The sequence below is a fragment of the Marmota monax genome, unplaced genomic scaffold (genome assembly GCF_021218885.2).
Source record: "Marmota monax isolate L192 unplaced genomic scaffold, Marmota_monax_Labrador192_F-V1.1 WCK01_AAM20220418_F8-fsc00027, whole genome shotgun sequence".
NCBI lineage: Eukaryota > Metazoa > Chordata > Mammalia > Rodentia > Sciuridae > Marmota > Marmota monax.
In genome coordinates, this window is record NW_026694617.1 from 17,249,609 (window position 1) to 17,268,566 (window position 18,958).

The following is an 18,958-nucleotide window of genomic DNA, read 5'->3' on the forward strand; positions in this document are numbered from 1 at the left end:
GGTGGCCACCACTTTTAAGTACTGCATACACTTCACTAAGTTGTTGACGCTGTATTTGTACTTGTGATCCCCCTGCCTCAGCCTCCCAAGCCACTGGGATTATAGGCATTTTTAATTGGTGCTTTATAGATACACAGAAATGTGGAATGCACGGTGATGTATTCACGTACATACACAACATAATTTGGACAATTTCAATCTACAGTCCCTCCCTTTTCTCATCCCTCTCTCTCCCCCTCAATACCCTTCCTCTACTCCACTGATCTCCCTTCTATTTTCATGAGATCTGCCCCCCTGACTTTTTTATATTTCCTTATTTCTTTCTAGCTTCTCCATGTGAAAGAAAACATTCAACCTTCAGCTTTCCGAGTCTGGCTTATTTCACTTAGCAAGATGTTCTCTAGCTTCAGTGGAATTATTTTAAGTATCCTCAAAATTTACCATGTTTTAAAAATAGGGCCACACTTAAGAGGACCAAATTTTAGATATTAAGTGTTATGTTACCAAATTCAACAAAGTTTATTTGATTTTTTTTTTTTTTGGTAGGAAAACAAAACATAAGCCTCATTACTAGAAGAACTAGTTGGTTGAAAACACTAGTTCTACAGGATGTACAAGCAATTGTAGGACTTTGTAATAAGCCAACCAGAAATCCAGATTATCTCTATTAAAGTGAATAGCTAAATCAAATTGAAACTCTCTTGATTCTCAGTTTAGAGAGCCAATTAAAAGTATCTTCTTACTATGAACTTTCTGGAGTAGAAATGGAAGTTAAATGGAGTCCATAAATCTAAAAACCAAACCAGCATTTGAGAATTCCAGAGGTTTGTACCATGGGAAGAAGCTCAAAGCTTGGGAAAGCTGTATAAACACTCCATATCTAAAGATAAACATTCAAGGATCTTTATGACATTCAGGTTCAGCTTTCTGTTGGACTTATCTAGGGAAGGCAAAATATGAATAGGGAAGATGAAATATTCAGGACTAAGACTACGATTGCTTTCACATAGAAATGGCAAGTCTAACATTTCTTACAAGTCACTATTTAAAAAGGTCAATCTATTTAGATATGGATATTTATTTGGTAGTAGGATTGAACCCAGGGGTGCTCTATATACCCTGCCATTTTTATTTTGCCCAGGCTGACCTTGGACTTGTAGTTCTCTTGCCTCAGCCTTTGAATATCAGAGATTATCCATGAGTACCACAGTTGTCTGGGTAATACGATATTTTAAATGAAAAGTTTTTCTTTTTTAAAAATCCCAGTTCTATGTTGTTTTTTTTTTTGATGGACACAATACCTTTATTTATTGATTTATTTTTTTTTAAAGAGAGAGTGAGAGTGAGAATTTTTTTAATATTTATTTTTTAGTTTTCGGAGGACACAACATCTTTGTATGTGGTGCTGAGACCGAACCTGGGCCGCACTCATGCCAGGCGAGTGTGCTACTGCTTGAGCCACATCCCCAGCCGCCCTTTATTTATTTTTATGTGGTGCTGAGGATCAAACCCAGTGCCTCCCATGTGCTAGGCAAGTGCTCTACCACTGAGCTATTCCTGACCTCTTGATCACTATCATACATTCTATCCAAAGTATAGAAATGTATATGCTAAATTTTATTCTTAGAAAAATGAATTTTCCCTCATCCCACTTAGAGGATCAATACTAACATACAGACAACTTGAAAGACTTGAAAACTTACATAAACACACATCTCTAAGTAGAAACTGAACTCTGAATGCAGCTTCCCATATTTTGATTGGAACATAGGAGCAAAAAAAGTAGTTAAAAATTATTGCTACTATAACATTGCATTTAAACCCAGACAAACCATTAATACTTCCTACTTAACCCCAACTCAAGTTTCCATAAAGTACTAGCTCATTTTAAGGAACACCAGCAAGTGTGATTTAATTTTTCACTGCCCAGAATATGTATTCTCTGCTTTGATGTGAACATTGCCCAATATCTGTGTCTAGGTTGCAGAATCTATCAAAGTGAACTTCTTAAGCAGAAGGTTGTTTTTGAGAATGCAACCACAAGAAATTGTTTTAGTTTAAAAATATTTTAAGCCAGCATGGTAGCACATGACTATAATCCTAGAGACTAGATAAATAAGGTTGGGGATGTGACTCAGTGGTAAAGTACCCCTGGGTTAAATTCTTAGTACCAAAAATAAATATTTTATTACAACAAGGGCTATGCATATTCAATTTAGAAAAAAAGTTGAAATAAGGAAAAAAGGCAGCTATCATTTAATATTTGGGGCTATGAAAATAAATCCTGGGTGTTCTTCCTTTTAATGCCTTCCTTTTAATACATGATACGTATGTTGTAAATTTTTTCATAATTGGAACCTACTTCTCCCTCTACCTGATGTTGTAGAAATAGGCCATGTGGTTTTTAGGCAATTGCTTGGTGTTCCATCTCCTGGGTCTAGAACTGTTATTTTTAACTAATCCTCTAGTGATGGTCATTTTGGATTATTTCCAGTTTTTCTGTAATAAAACAATACTGTAAGCATCTTTATATGCATAGTTTAGTATATTTCCCAATCAAACTCATTTTATTAAAGCATATTTCAGATTGCCCTCCAGGGAAGGCATCTTATTGATTATCCTTTATGCTAGTAGCCTCATGAGGCTTATTATAGATGAGGCAACCAAGACTTTGCTAAGTATTGACTTACCATTATATTGTCACCACTTGAGCTTTAAACATCACTGAACATTGGGTCACTTCTTCATAATCCTCATGTAGACTATACTCTCCTCTTCACAGAGCAGTCACTGAACAAGTATGTGTTTAATTAATACTTTCTTTGTTAATACTTCATATATGTGAATTACAGCAAACTATGTATTTCCCACTGTATAAAGTAAAATATGTCTATGCTTTATTTTTTTAATTTCTTTTTATTTGAAATGGGGCCTAACTAAATTGCCAAGGCTAGCCTTGAACTTGCAATCCTTCTGCTTCAGCCTCCTGAGTTGCTGGAATTATAGATACACATCACCATGCCTGGCTGTGTATGTTTTTTAAAGTACTAATGTGTATTTCCATGATTCACCATGGTCAAAGAATCATCCATGAATGGTTTCTCCCCAGAAAGCACAGTGGGCAGAGTCCAAAGCATTCATTCTCTTGTTCTTGAACACTCTCACCAAGTACTTGATGAGCACCTGCCAGGTAGCAGCTCTGTACTGGTTAAACTAAGATGCTTTCAAGGCACTTGGAATGTAGTATATAAGAAAACTGTACTCAGCAGGGCGCAGTGGTGCACACCTGTAATCCCAGAGTCTTGGGAAGCTGAGATAGGAGTATCGCCAAGTTGGAGGCCAGACTGGGCAATTTAGCAAGACCCTGTCTCAAAATACAAAAAGGGAACCTGGTATGGTGACACGTGCCTGTAATCCCAGCAGCAAAAGAGGATCAAAAGTTCAAGTCCAGCCTCAGCAACTTAGGCACTAAGCAACTTAGCAAGACCCTGTCTCTAAATAAACTATAAAAAGGGCTAGAGATGTGGCTCAGTGGTTAAGTGCCGCTGGATTCAATCCCCGGTACTTAAAATAATAATAAATAACAATAATAATAATAATACAAAAAGGGTTGAGGATGTAGCTCAGCAGTGGAGTACATATGGGTTCAAAACTCAGTACCCCCAAAGCCAAAAAAAATCTATATTCATATACTAGCCATTCACTTGACAGATACTCATTACACAGCTACAGTATGCTGTGCACTCTTCAATTTCTGAGGACATGTCACTAAGTGCCAGAGGAGAATGCCTGTCTTCATGGCACACCTGTTCTAGAAAAATCTAGAAAGTCCCTCTCCAATTGGCATAAGTATTGTACTTAGGCAATGGGGTTGAGAAGGCACTACATGCAAGAAGCTATCTGAGCTGAGGTACAGACTGGAGGAAAAGCTGGCTTCGCACAGAAGTTATTCCTTGGAAGGAACTATAGGAGCCAAAATGCAGGGTTTGAATTTTGCACATAATGAGTATGTTGAGGCTAGAAGTGGATGGGGTGGAAGGGGAGGCTGATAAACTGAGAATGCAGAGACCACGGCAAGATTGTGGAGGGGCCAGACTTCAAATACTGACTCAGGCACCTGAACTTTGTACCTATTTTATAGATAAGGAAACTGAGGCACCAGAGGAATGGGGCTTACCATGGTCCCAAAGGAAAAGCCTGTCATGTCTTTCACGGATGACTAGTGAATCTTTAATTCCACAGGCCTTTGAGTTTGTATTTCAAAGAAAAAATTCAGACTCAGTCAACATTCATAGTCTACTTCAATAGCCTACTTTCTTCAAATTATAGTAAACATTCATTCTTCAGGACAGTTTTGGCTAGAATTTTTGTTCTGATGAAAATGCTCTCCTTGTTTAAAAAAAAAATGACGAGTAAGGCAGGAGTCTCCTTTTATTCCCACCCCAAACAATTCCTGTATTTTCCCCCTAAAATACCTACTGTTATTTATTATTCCTCCTCCTAGGACTTTATCACTTTTTATGTTTATATAAATGTGCTTTTGCTTTCTTTAAAAAAAGTAGATCATTTTGGGGGGCTATGTGTGTAGCTCAATGGTACAGCACTTGCCTGACATGCATAAGGCCCTGGATTTGATCCCCAGTGTTACAAACAAATCAAAATAAAACCCCTGTTGTTCCATCATCTTCAATTGAACCCTTGTTTATTTTACCAACAGCAAATGTATTTCAGAAAATCCTGGTCTGTACACGTCATGCTTGGCACATAATATGTGCTCAAGAAATGATTGCTAGCCAGGCACAGTGTCGCACACCTGTAATCTCAGACACTCGAGAGGCTGAAGCAGGAGCATCCATCCCAAGTTCAAAGCCAGCCTCAGCAAAAGTGAGGTGCTAAGCAACTCAGTGAGACTCTGTCTCTAAATAAAATACAACATAGGGCTGGGAATGCAGCACAGTGGTCGGGTGTCCCTGAGTTCAATCCCCAGTACCCACCCCACCCCCCAAAAAAATGTTTGCTAAAGAATGAGAGATGTTGCTGATGAGGCTTAAGGTACTCATTAGATAGTCATAGGTAAATCAAATCATGGTAACTATCTCCACAGGATTGAAAAAGTCCTCGGGATATCCAGATGACTCGACTCTCCACTCCCTGTTTCATGATTTCCAAAAGGACCTCTGAGGGATCATTTAGTCCTAGATCCTCACCAGAATGGAGGCTCACACTGGCATTTCATTAGCTACACCATATACAGCAAACACATCCTGCAACATCTCAGGTTGGCAAAAAGCCCAATATTTGAAACAGCACCTAATCCTGGAGTGAGACCTAGTGCTGACTTGTTTCTGATGTGATAAAGTGCAGCCGCTCTGTGCTAGGTGGGCCGGTCTTCATAAATCTGATTAGCAGCCTTGGCAGCAGTAAGCGCCGCAGCCATGATGAAATTAATGCTCTCTCCAGAGAAGCAGCCCTCTTCTTCTCTAGATGAACTACAGTCGTAGAGTTAATTCATCTCCAAGGCCAAGGGCATTACGGTTGGGAGAGAGGAGGCAAAACTGCAGCTGTTTGAGAAAGGAGATGGTTTTTACTAACATTTCTACAACTTCTAAAAATGTGCTCAGAGCACAGATTGTTTTCCCAGGGCATTAATACTGGATTGGGAATTAAGACCTGCTCTCCCCACGGTACAAGCCATGAATAATAGCAGAGTGTTTAACTTGCTAATTAAGCCCAGTTTCCTGGATCACCCTGGGTAATGATTAACAACCCAGAATTGTGAGATAATCTAATCTACTCTAGCTGCAAACCTATCACTGTGAGACTCGGGACAAAGACATGGCCAGAACCTTACCAGGTTTAAGATATTTGTTAAATACAACGCACTTTTCATTCAATAAGCATTTTCTAAGTATTTGCTGTTTGCCAGGTCCAGTTCTAGGAATGCTTGGGGAAGTGTGGTAAGGATTTTGGGGGCCCACTAGGAAATCTGACCTTGACCTTTCAAACAGACAGAATTTAGATAAAACAGAATAAAGGAAGACTTCAAAATTTAAATACTGGAATAAAGAGAATTCATTTTTCTCCTCTGGCTTTTACAGAATTGTAGCTTCCTTCTGAAACTAGAGAAAGAAAGCTGAAATAAAATTATTCCAAATCTTTTAAAATAAAACTTGAGGTGGATTTCTTTAAGAGATGAACTGAATTTTAATTAAAAGCTCCCCCAGTTCAAAATTTAGTAAATATTAACCATTACTTACTTAGTCTGACATCAGTGTTTTCCAGTAAACATAGTGATTCACTTTATGAAGATAAAAGGAAGCTTGGGTTGATGGCTAGCATTCAAATCATAAGGCATACAATTGACTAAATTTAAGTGAATCCCACTACGAATCTGATACAATTTTCCTTTAAAGAGCCTTCCTACAGCTGTCTTCTCCCTTCCTCAGACATCAATCTCTCTGCAGCTCATTTTTAAAGAGTCAGGTTAACAATCAGGTGCCCAAATTCACAAACAAAGAATAAATAGTGAACTGAAAAAACTTGCCCCATTTAGAGTGTTTCTATGGTATTCCTGTTAAATACAGATTGGAACTTTAAAAATTTGGAATTCATGGGCGTAGGCAGGCAGAAATGAAGTGCCACCCTATCTCCCCTTGGATCTTGCTACCTTCTTGGGAAGCAAAGTGCAGCAAGTGTTCAATCTTGCAAAATGCCTGTAGCTTAGATGAGGCCTTCTTGAACCTATTTTAGTCACTATCTTAAAACAGTCAGGCACAGAATTTGGTATTCTCATCATGACATCACTTTTGAGATACTGGGATCTCAAAAGTGATGTGTGATTATTCTTAAGACAATGTTGATAAAGACCTGCCAGCATCAGTCAGCATAGGCTACATTATGTTTCAGTTAAGGGGGTGAGGGGAGCCTCTCAAATCTCGGGTTAAAAACAACAAAGATTTATATCTTTCATGCTACATGTCCAAAAAAAAAATTATTGGCTAAGGTAATATATTCTGCCTTCAGGCATAGCTGAATCAAGATACTTCAAGGTGGTCCTTAAGATTTCACCTTTCAGCTTTCCTCTGTGTTGACTCCAGTCTCTTGCAGCCTCTCCCAGTTCCAGGTTGACATCCACATAACTACAAGTCTGGTATGGAGAGAGGAATGCTTCCCAGGAATGCCCACAAAAATCCCAGAGTTGCTCTAACTGGAAAATTTGAGTTTCATATCTACTCCTAAACCAACCAAGGGAAAGGAGATGGAAATACCCCAATTGGCCTGGAGCTGATGGAGGGATTAGCCTCATCCAAATGTGAGAGGGCTAGCCCCTCAAGAAAAATCCAAGGGAGGTGGCCAAATGAAGGGAGAATGGATATTAATGTCAACCCAAACAACAGTCTCTGTTACATGATCCAAGACTTAAAATGCCTTGGCCCCTGTCTGATTCAGGCCCTGATGGTTTGCATGTTATGGAAGGTAATAATAATAATGACCCCTTTGTGATCTCTTAACTGTTAGAAAGAAGGGTTATTCAATTTTATTCATGTAACAAGTAAATATTATATATAATATACTCAAATCCAGAAACTAGAAACTCTCCCAGGTGGCTGGAATATAAACCTTAACAAAACAGTTCTTTTCTTTTTAAATTTTGCTCTAATTCATTATATATGACAGTAGAATGCATTTTGTCATGTTTTACATAAATAGAATATGACTTCTCACTCTTCTGGTTGTACATGTTGAAGAATCACATTGGTTGTGTAATAATATAAGTACATAGGGTAATAATGTCTGATTCATTCTGCTATCCTTCTTACCCATCCCTTCCCTTTACTCCCCTCTGCCTAATTCAAAGTGCCTCTATTTTTCCCTACCTACCGCCTTACTGTGAATTAGCATCCATAAATCAGAGAAAATATTCAGCCTTTGGTTTTTTGGGATTGACTTATTTCACTTAGCATGATATTCTCCAGCTCTATCCATTTACCTGCAAATGCCATAATTTCATTTTTCTTTAAGGCTGAGTAATATTCCATTGTGTGTATATATACCACATTTTCTTCATCTATTCATCTGTTGAAGAGCATCTAGTTTGGTTCTATAGTTTAGCTATTGTGAATTGAGCTGCTATAAACCTCGATGTGACTGTGTCACTGTAGTATGCTGATTTTTAAGTCCTTTGGGTATAAATCGAGGAGTGGGATAGCTGGGTCAAATGATGATCCATTCCAAATTTTCTGAGGAATATCCATACTGCTTTCTATAATGGTTGCACTAATTTGGAGTCCCACCAGCAATGTATGAGTTTTGACCTCAAAGAGTTCCTAGGGACAAGGACACTTAATACAAAAACTATAAGTTTTCAAACTACACATTATAAAAGACATGTACAAAAGTATTCTGACATTTGTCCTGAATTTTACTGGTCATTGATCTTATTGTTACCTCCTAAACTTGAAACATATTGGGAAATCAAGAAATTTGTATGAAATTGAACACACATGAAGCATCAGTTCATGAATGAATTTTGGAAGTATTCCTAAAATGAACTAAACTGGATGATATTTTTCTTTTAACCAGAGAGATTCATGTTTTTTTGCAAGGAAATGGACATGCAAGGAAGTTTTTTTGTATGTGTATGTGAGATTAATTATGAATTTCACAAAGTAAAATTCAAGCTAATTTTCAAAGCAACAAAAATCTAATGTTTTTCATGAGCACAAGTTTATGTAAATAATGAGGGGGGGTTTATTTTGCTTTTTTTTGCGGGCGTGGGGGGATTACTGGGAATTATACTCAGGGGAACTAGGCCACTGAGCCACATTCTTAGCCCTATTTTGTATTTTATTTAGAGACAGGGTCTCACTGAGTTGCTTAGTGCCTCGACATTGCTGAGGCTGGCTTTGAACTTGCAATTCTCTTGTCTCAGCCTCCTGAACAGCTGGGATTACAGGCATGTACACCCAGCTAATAGTGAGGTTTTATGACCAAATGATCAAGTTCTTGAATGTGATGTCCCTGTCGTTTCACTGTTGATCAGAATTTAAGATGCCACCCATATGTGGCATTTTAAGACTGTGAGTGAAGGTAAACTTAAATGATTCTTGGTGGGTTTCTTTCAGATAAAAATAGTAAATGCCTCAGGGAGATAACTGTTTCACATTCTTTAAGGCAGAACAACCAACAATTTGCAATTCCATCGGCCATTCAAAATGCTGCAGAACAGTGATGATTTCTTCATGCAGAAGCAGGTAGTGCCAGGTAAGTACAAGAGAGGGTGTCATCAGCCACTGTGAAGTCTTGGGCAGGCTGACAAAAAATAGACTCATTTCTCCTAAACTTGTAAAATTTTCAGAAATCAAGGAAGTTGTATGGAATATAACAGGTAAAAAGAACTTGTTCACATGTAAAATTTGGTAGCTAGAAAGTAGACATTTAAGAGCCAAGGAAGTCTTTAAAAGGCAGAGACTAGTCTTTCTTTCCTTCTCAAGTACCTCTAACGTGCCCCGTGGCATGCCAGCCAGTGGTCATGCAGAAATGAATGTTACACAGTACTTGTCCTTGTCTCACTGTCTATTGGAGATAAGGGCACAAACAAATAGTTACAGCATTATGTCATATATGCTGTTTTGGGCTTTTACAAGGCACTGGAAGAAACATTCATGTAAAAAGCCAGTTTAAGTGGAATCTACAAAGATGAATATAGTTGATCAAGTTGAAAAGGTCAAGGTGGGTCCATGTAGCAGAGAGAGAGAAAGTCATAAAAGTATAAAATATGTCACGTACAAGGAAAGAGCAAAGGGAAACCACCGAAGGCTACTGAACAAGAGAATAATATAGGCCAGAAGCAGTGGTGCACACCTGTAATCCCAGCGGCTCCAGAGGCTGAGGCAGGAATATTGCAAGTTCAAAGCCAGTCTCAGCAATTCAGTGAAACATTAAGCAAGTTAGTGAGATCCTGTCTCTAAATTTAAAAAGGGCTGGGGATTTGGCTCAGTGGGTAAGTGTCCCTGGGTTTAGTTACTGGTATTAAAAAAGAGAGAATGACACGATCTAGGTTGTGCCTCCGAAATTTCCTTCTGTGGGTTTTAGGAAGGCCTTGACTGCAGACAAGAGTGGTTGGAAGTAGGGACAGCGTCAGAGGGCACCTGCAGGCTCCAGATGTGAAGAGACACTGAACTAAGGAAGGCAGGGCAATGAGGCTGGAGCAATGAGGACATGACAGCTAGTTGCTAAGAAAGTAGAAATGGCTGGAACTAATGAGGGGGTCAGGGAATGAGTGCAGGAGAGGAGGTGTCCAATGTTCCCAGGCTGCTTCATGGGCATGTAATATGTGCAGTTAGATTCAAGAGAGTCCTGTGGTAGGTTTAATGCTCTGCTATTACTGGCTTTACATTATTAATAACAAGGGGGCTATGGGCTGGGGCTGGGGCTCAGTGGTAGAGTGCTCGCCTAGCATGCGTTAGGCACTGGGTTCGATCCCCAGCACCACATAAAGTAAAATAAAGGCGTTGTGTCCACCTATAACTAAGAAATTTAAAAGAAAGAAAAGAAAAACGAAAGAAAATAAGGGGACTACCATTTGTTTCCTACTGGTAATGTAGCCTGACTTTTCCCAGTTCATTCCCTGAGCTAAAGGATGAATCATGGCACTAATAACTGAAGTGGGAAACAGAAGAACTCATTTTGCTCTGTGTGGTGCAATGGAGAGATGAGTTCAATTTTATGTGAATATGAAGTACCCATGTGTCATTAATGTAGAGCTATTCAATGGCCTATTAGAAATTGCATGCAAATTCTGAACAAAGTACAGGCTAGAGATACAGATGCAGGGGTGGGAGACAAGGCCATTGGTGGACCTATTGGATGTGGATGAGCACGTGCAGAATGGAAAGAAAGAGACTGGAACTTTGGGAGCACCAATGCTTAAGAAATCAGAGAAGGACAAGAGAAATGGAAGAGTCGAAGTCCTACGGAAAAATTTTGGAATTCTGTCCTGAAAGTCACGAAGAAAGCAGTCTGAAGAAGGGAGCAATCATCTGAACCATATGCCACAAAGAGATCAAACAGGACCAAAGTGGGACAAAGTCCATTGCACAGCAGTTAGAGGGACATGGCCATTAACAAGAACAATGGTGGAGATGGAAGCTATACTACAACAGGAAGAAGGAGAAACCAGGAGGAAGCAGAGAACCTAAGTGCAGACTGTCCTGCCAAAAGCCTGAGTCTAATGTCAAAGGGAGGAGAGGAGTGGGGGGCAGGAAACAGGCAGGGCTTATTTTGTTTTTAAAATGAAAGGAAAATTGAACAAGTTTTACTGTAAAAGCACTGGTCTCATGAGAGGAAGGTACAAAAGATGTACCCTCCAGGAGAGAAGTACAAAAGATGCAGGTGGGACTGGTGGTGACAAATTCATGGATAGAGTGGTCAGAAGGTAAGTGTTACACACATTCCGCCCCCTACAAATACATTTGCAAATTATAAAAAAAAAAACCCTAAATTTTTCAGTAGTGTTAAATTTACTAAGAGTGTGGTGATCAGGAAGGCAGCCAAGCTTTTGAAGAGTATTAATGGCAAATAAACCTTTGCAAAGGGAGGGGACACTGACCAGGGACAGGTGGCAAGGAGGCTCAGGAAAGAGGTGAATGGTGCTTGCAATTTGTGTGGATGAAATCTGTAAGATGAAACTTTGGTTCAGGGTATTAAGAAGCTGAACAAAGAAGAGATTTTTCCCCCCATTTAATCTGTATAGACTCTCCATTACAGTATTAAAGCCCTCACAACAGTCAGGATTTTCTCAGTGCTGTCTGGACTGCCCAGTTAGCACCCAAGATCTTAAGCATCATCAGAGACCAAAAATCTACTCAGGCTGCAATAGGGGCAATACTTACTTGGTGAATAATTAATACCTCATCAAGACCTGAGGCTCCTGCCTCCCCAGATTAGTGGATGTTTATAAATTCGTAGGGTAGCTTTGTCTATGGTCTAATGATTAAACTTCCCTTGGCCCTATCTCATTGTAGCCAAGTTAAAAACTGACCATTTAGCTATGTAAACCCTTCACCTCCAGGACTGGAAAACAATCAAAATCTCCGGACTGTGCTAACAACTAACTACATTCCCCTCATTTCAGGCACAACTGGTCAGAGAAGAACTAAACAAAGCTCAGACTTTGACTCCATCCATGGTAAAGGACATCAGAATTGGCTAATTCACAGCAGTAGGTTGGTCCCCAACCTCTTTTTCCTGTCCAACCGCTAGGAGATGCGTGAGCTTCTATTTAACCAGCCAGCCACTCACAGTGCTGTTAAAGACCCTTCATTAGAGCCCCCTCCTCACCACCTCATTTGTATACCAAGGAGTTCCTCCCTAGAATTGTCGAGATTGTGCTGTACAGAAATTTTTAAGTGTGTCTCTCGTGAGAATGATCTCTAGCTTCCTGGCTGTATATCAGTTCTTCCGCAGAGAGATGGAGAAAACAGGCCTTAACGATAATGTCGTTCAAGAAATTACCTGAATTAGTGACAGTGTTTGGTAAGAAGTAGGATTTTAAAAACAGAACGGATAATTCAGTGCCATGACCACCTCGGTAGCACAGATTGTAAACATGTCCTGAATAAATGTGTGCGTATAAACAATACACAAAGAATAGCATTTTCCTTTTTCATATGAAGACATTGAAGATTTGCCCATCTCAGACTCTGGGGGCTGTCGGTATGTGTGTGTGTGTGTGTGGTGGGGGGGTTCACATTCCAAACAACAAACCAGACAAGTTGACCCTCTTTCTAAGGGGTAACCAGCCTTCCCCCAACGCCTGTGCAAGAGTTTGTAGCCTTGGGCACCTTTTCATGACTCACTTCTTACAAATGTAAATGTACGAGTCCAGGTAGGTCCCAACTGATTCCGCTGGCTGGGTGATCTGAGCACCTATCTCTGAAACCAGCCCAAACGCATCCCACCCTCACACGGGCCCAGGACGCGCACTGGTGGTGGCCCACCATCACGCTGCAAACTGGAGGAACCAAAACCCAGCAGCAGCCCTAGAAGCTGCCTTAAAACAAAAGAAGCGCCCCGGGGGGTGGGACCCGGACCTCACCCCCTCCTCGCGGAGTTGCAGCCGCCCGCCCCCTCAGCCCCTGCTCTCATTTGCGCATGAGCAGAGGCGCCTCCCTAGGTTCCTCCCAAGGCTAAACTTTCTAATTCCCTTCTTTGGGCTCGGGGGCTGCCAGGACCGGCAGGAACGCTCGCACAGTGGGGTGAGAAGAACAAAGTGGCTGCATGATTTCCCACCCCCCCCTCCTTTCTCCAGCCCACCCCCCTTCTTCCTTGGGAGCGGCAGGAAATGGAAGTGCTCTTCTCCTTTCCCTGAATATTCGCCTTTTCCCCCCCTCCACCTCTCCAGAAACGAAGACGCGAAGAAGAAAAGGCAGGCAGTTTGGCTGGGGTGTTTCCCTTCCTCGGCGGTGTCCCCTCGGCTGTAGGGACTGGATATGGGGCTGCTCCAGGTGTTCGCCTTCAGTTTCTTAGGTAATTCTGAGAAGCGGTGGGGAGAGGGGCGGCGCTTGGGCACGGGGAAGGGAAACCCAAAAGCGGTTTGTCCTCGCTTCGAAGGTAGCCTAGGGGACCGGGAGCAGGACTGGTTGGAAATTATCTCCCTGGGATTAAACGCCACCACCTTCACCTCGGTGGTGGTTGGGGACGGCGCATGCGAAGGGCCGCGGACCTGCATCCCCCGGCTCTGCGCCCAGAGCTCCCGCCCCTGCTGCTCCGGAGGAGGCACCTTCGGCCAATTCATTTTACCCATTAGGAAAGGCAGGCTTCCTAGGGTGGCGGGGGTTGCCGTGGAGGATCTGCGAAAAACTCAATTGCCCAGGAAAGTGCCTGGGCCGAGTGTAGGTATCGTCCAGGGAACTGATTTGGGGCCATGTGGCTTTAATTAACCATCGCTGTTTGTCTCTGGGTGGCACCAGAAACAGCTGGACTAGATGGTTTTTCGAAATGGCGAAACATTGAAGCCACTTCAGATCTGCAGAAACGAAAGATTTGCCCTTTGCGTGAGGAAGCGGCATCTGCTACAAGCTCCTAGTCCCCCCACTGAATCACCAGAGACCCCCGCGTGCATGAGCACACGCTTTAACCCCCCACGCTGGCTCATTTCCACGCGCCCAAATTTCCACGCACACATACTGAGGAGGCGCGCCGCACTGCCATGTGCGCGCGGATGTGCAGCGCGTGTCCGCTAGCCTCCCTGAGCCTCGGTTTAGGCTTGTCCAAGTGGCAGGTCAGCACATCCACCTTTTGTGATGGGAGTTTGCGCCCCTGGGGTGGATCAGGATGGGCGCAAACTGTGGGATGGGTTTTCCAGGAGTGATGCCTTCAGCTGCTGTTAGACTGACCTGATGACGTGTGTAGGTTTCTTTCTGCGTTTTTTTCCTCCAGACCCTGCCTTTCCAGCCTCTTCGCTTATCGCTCGTTTGTGTTTTTTTCTGTGTATTCTGCTTTCTTCTGAATTAGCTCTGTCCCCGCCTCCTGTTTTTTTCTTTTTTCTCGGGCCTTTTCCCTGCTTGTGCCCCCCCCCCCCAACCATGTAGCTTGCTCTTCCTGTAGCCTTGTGCGGAACCCGAGTGCGCACTCAAGAACCGGAGTTCAGCTATGGTTGCGCTGAAGGCAGCTGTTACCCCGCCACCGGTGACCTTCTCATAGGCCGAGCTCAGAAGCTGTCAGTGACCTCCACGTGCGGACTGCACAAACCGGAACCCTACTGTATTGTCAGCCACCTACAGGTGAGGATCGACTATTGGGTGCTTGCACCTCCTCCAGACCTGACCTAAGGGGCAGGCGCAGGGGACTCCGCATTCTGCCAGCAATCCAGATAGGAAATGCAGCCAGCCAGGGGAGTCCTGGGATTAGGCTAGTCGCTCTCGCCCCCACCTCAGTTTGTACAGTTGCATCCGCCAAACATTTTCTGCCACTACCACAATCAGTAAGAAAAGCCAGGACTGCAGACAGACCTGGCCTTTGCCAGGGGCTCCAAAAGTCTTTTTTTTTTTTAATCTTTTATTTGAAAATGTGCATTAAAAATGGTTTATCCTCTTATATACTGAGCAGTAATCTTGGGTTTTCCCCCTCATCTTTCATTCACACACACAAAAAAAGGGTATTCAAAGCACTGCTGCCTTGCAAGGTGATTCCAGTCACTGAATCCATTTTTATTTCTTGGTTTGGTCCTCTGCCCACTTACCTCCATTAGGTATTAGGATCCTATTCAGAATGCCCTGGTTGCCATGGTACCCTGAGAGTAGAGGACCAAAATGAAATGGCAAGGTGTTACCTGTTTCTAAGAGTGAACCCAGATTTTAAACTTCAGAGGTCATGTATATACAAAGTCAGAACTAATTTAAAAGACAGAGCATAAATTACCCAGAATTTGGATCCTTTTCCTTGATTTTTAAAAAGAAGGCCTTATATCTCTGGTCTCTAACAAAAGCAAAAGATGTTAGTCTCACATGTAGGGTGAGTTCCAAGCTAATTGCTCAGATCCTGGTCAGGCCACCCACCTGTGTATCTGCCCTTCAGTAAGAGGACAGTGTGTCCTGTGCTTTGCACAGCAGATGCCTTAAAGCAGAGACACATTTACAAAGCAGAAAGCTCATTCTGGAGACCTGATAAATTAAACTGAAGGAATGTGGTAAAGTGACTTCCACTTATTTGCTTCCAGGTTTATACAGAGATGTCTAGACTGCTTCCTCCTGATTAAAAGGGAGGCTATAATTAAACTTTTTTTTTTTTTTTAAGTTCTGGTAATTGTTCGTCAGTACTAGTTTCCTTGACTACAAGTTAATGAAGGCAGTTGATGTTACTTTTTCTAATATTAGCATTTAAATTTTACCTAAACCATTGTGCTGACATTTATTTCAGAGGCCAGGACATCCTGTAAATGAATCACCAGAGTCTGAAATCAGCTTCAACCAGAATGAGAATCCGTCTGCTTGTCTTAAAAGCAAGTAGAGCCAGACTCTCTAGTTTATAGGATTAGCCATGAAATTGTAGAGTGCTTTTCACAGACAATGGGGTCGAAAAGGGAATAGGCATACACTTTTTAAAAAAAAGGTTTTTTTTGGTGCTGAGGATCAAACCCAGGGCCTTGTAAATGCTAGGCAAGTGCTTTATATCCTCAAGCACTTTCCCCAAAACACTTAGTGGGCGTAGAAATTAAGGGAGAAAGCTTTTGTTCCTAGTCCTCGTATATCCCTAACTTTGGGTCTCTATTATTGTTATTTATTTATTGGTTAATACATCTTGCCAATCCTCAGATTCTTTGGGGAAGAAGGTAATGACTAAATAAATACAAATGTAAAAGTATAGTCAGTCAGTTTGGGCTTTGTAAGAATACTGTCCTGAACCAAAGTCTATTTGTGAGATAGATATACGTCAGTCCCTATATATTTCCGTCTTTTGGTGATTTTCAGACTTGAGAATAATCTGCACTTCAGAAAATGTAGGTATAGAGCAAAGGTCCATATGGAAAGGGAAACTAGTAAACTTTGTTTTTTATGATCCACTCTATTACCATGCAAAGACAATTGGGAATTCTTGTGGCCCTATGGCCCATTTGTCTGTGGCTGCCATCTTAGGGAGAAAGAAAATCAGAGAAATTCAAGTCTCCTCTAAAACAAGTTCATCTTCATTCCAGTTCACATTTGTTTGTGAGTTCTTTGAATTGGCCCCCATTTATAGAGGTTCAATGTGGCAGGACAGCGTGGTACCCGCCTCTCCAGCTATTCTGGGCAGTTTGCAGGTTAGCCTGTGAGCCCACTGCCAAGCTGCTTGCTCAAACAAAGTAGAAGCTAAGAAATCTTGTTCTGTAGATCCCAAAGCTTCTCAAAATACTTCTGCCTAACACTTGGTTTCTGCCTTATTTAGGTTTTAGAAAATCAGGCCAAATGAATTGTTCTTTTTCTTTTGTTTTTTCATTTCCAGTTTGCTTTATGTCAGCAAAAACTCTAATACCTCTTCTTCATTTTCCTTTAGACTAAGCTTCTCCAGCAATTTACTAAGATTAAGGTTTAAGCCTAGAAATTTGATTTTGATTAAATTAGTAGCTTATGAAGACAAAGCCCTCTTTTTACTTTTGACCTTGAATTTGCAAGAAAGGAGAAAATTATTTTCAGTAGTATTTTAGACTCAATAACTTAAAAATGTGAGAGTCATTTAAGAAATTTTTGCTTATTCATCTTTTTTGAAGCTGTAATGGTTTGATTTTTGTATTGTGGGCTAAATGGGTTTTTTGTTGTGGTGGTGGCTAGTTTTTTGTTTTGTTTTAATGAGATTGCTTCCTAGACTCATGAAAAACTACTTATTTGCAGGAGGACAAAAAATGCTTTATATGTGATTCCCAAGATCCTTATCATGAGACCCTCAACCCTGACAGCCATCTCATTGAAAATGTGGTCACTACATTTGCTCCAAACCGCCTCAAGATTTGGTGGCAATCCGAAAATGGTATGTGGTTGACGTGGGAACAAGTTCCATGGGTGTGATTGGTAACATGCATGGGGTTTACGGGCTCCTGGTGTTTGTAATTACTATTGGCTTTTCTGTCCTGTAGTTATGGCCTCTGACAGATACACTGCCTGCAGCAATAACTTTTCTTGGTAAAATCTGACCCTTCTCCCTGAAGCAGACAGCTCAGAAGAAAGCGATATCTCATGCTGGACCACAGGAATATGCCATCGTCCTCACCCAAGGAGTCCCTTAGGGAATGAGTTTGTGTCAGGGGCAGTCACAGGAGGGTGTGTGAAGAGCTCCATATTCCTCAGGCTCTCTTGTTGCAAAATATATAGAGACTGACATATATCTATCTCACAAATAGACTTTGGTTCAGGACAATATTCTTATTCTTCCACAGAACATAGCTTTCATTTTTATCAACCCCAAAGGAAAGGGGTTGATAAAATCAGAGATCCTCCCCAACCTTCTTTCCAGCTACAGAAAATTTCATAATAGTAATGCTGTTAAATAATAATAGTGATATAATTATAAGAGTTCATCAATATGGATATGACCCTAAGTTAAACCATTTCCCAATAATTGTGTAAATCCAGCCCCCTTTTTTCCTTTGCCTTTTGGGTTTTGACTTATTAAATTCATCAAATATGATGCTCCTATTGCTAAGAAACTAAGGTCACATGAGTATGACATTTGTTAAATGTTGAAATTTAGGGAATAAAGGTAAAATCAGTGTGTTAATTAACAATGCACTATTAGTTATTTTTATTAAAATTTTATGGAAAAAGACCCTCAAAGAAGTGAACAGAAGTCTGATATAAAGGGGATGGATACAACTAAGTTTCTTTAGCATAGGCCTATACCTAGGGAGCTTTGGATATGTGCACTTGTTTATCATCCAATAATACAGGAACTCCCTTAATTTAATATTTTCCATGTCATTCACTATTAAATTGCAAAAGTTTCTAGAAGACTGTTTCTAGGGAGGGTTAGTTGTTCATGGGTTGGCCTTGGGAACTATTGGTTACAAATTTGAGACCAATCCTCAGAAAGTATGCATAATTTAGGTTCTTAAAGAATTAACAATTCCTATAGGAAAATATTTTGGTTGACAGTTCAATGTGACAAACGTTGTTATAAATGTGAGTCACAGAGGATTTCTGAAATAGCCTGGAGTGTATTACAAGCAGGGGCAAGAGTGTATCCTGACCTTCCACATTCTTCCAGTGAAATGGAAAGACAATTAAAAGTGTACCTGGACAATAGGAGCAAGACTGTCTCTGTTTTATTAGTAAAATTGCTTTTCAGGTGATAGAGTTCCTAGGGAAGGTTTTTCTTAGTTATATCTGGAGTTGATCCGTTTCTACAGCTTTGAATTTTTGTAACAAGAGAGTCCAAATGCCAGAAGGATTTTCCAAACAGAGGGGCTTGAGTTCTCTGTCACAAA

The 18,958-nt window shown here is 41.1% G+C and overlaps 1 protein-coding gene across 1 annotated transcript in view; it reads left to right on the top strand.

Annotated features, from left to right (window-relative positions):
- Window positions 1-13,114: 13,114 nt before the first annotated feature.
- Window positions 13,115-18,958, top strand: part of Lamb1 (laminin subunit beta 1) — a 68,209-nt gene continuing 62,365 nt past the window's right edge. The window contains exons 1-4 of the mRNA XM_046422540.2: window positions 13,115-13,259; window positions 13,406-13,530; window positions 14,611-14,786; window positions 17,370-17,505. Coding sequence (XP_046278496.1) covers window positions 13,494-13,530; window positions 14,611-14,786; window positions 17,370-17,505 — 349 coding nt within the window. The 5' untranslated portion in view covers window positions 13,115-13,259; window positions 13,406-13,493. The remainder of the gene's footprint in view (window positions 13,260-13,405; window positions 13,531-14,610; window positions 14,787-17,369; window positions 17,506-18,958) is intronic.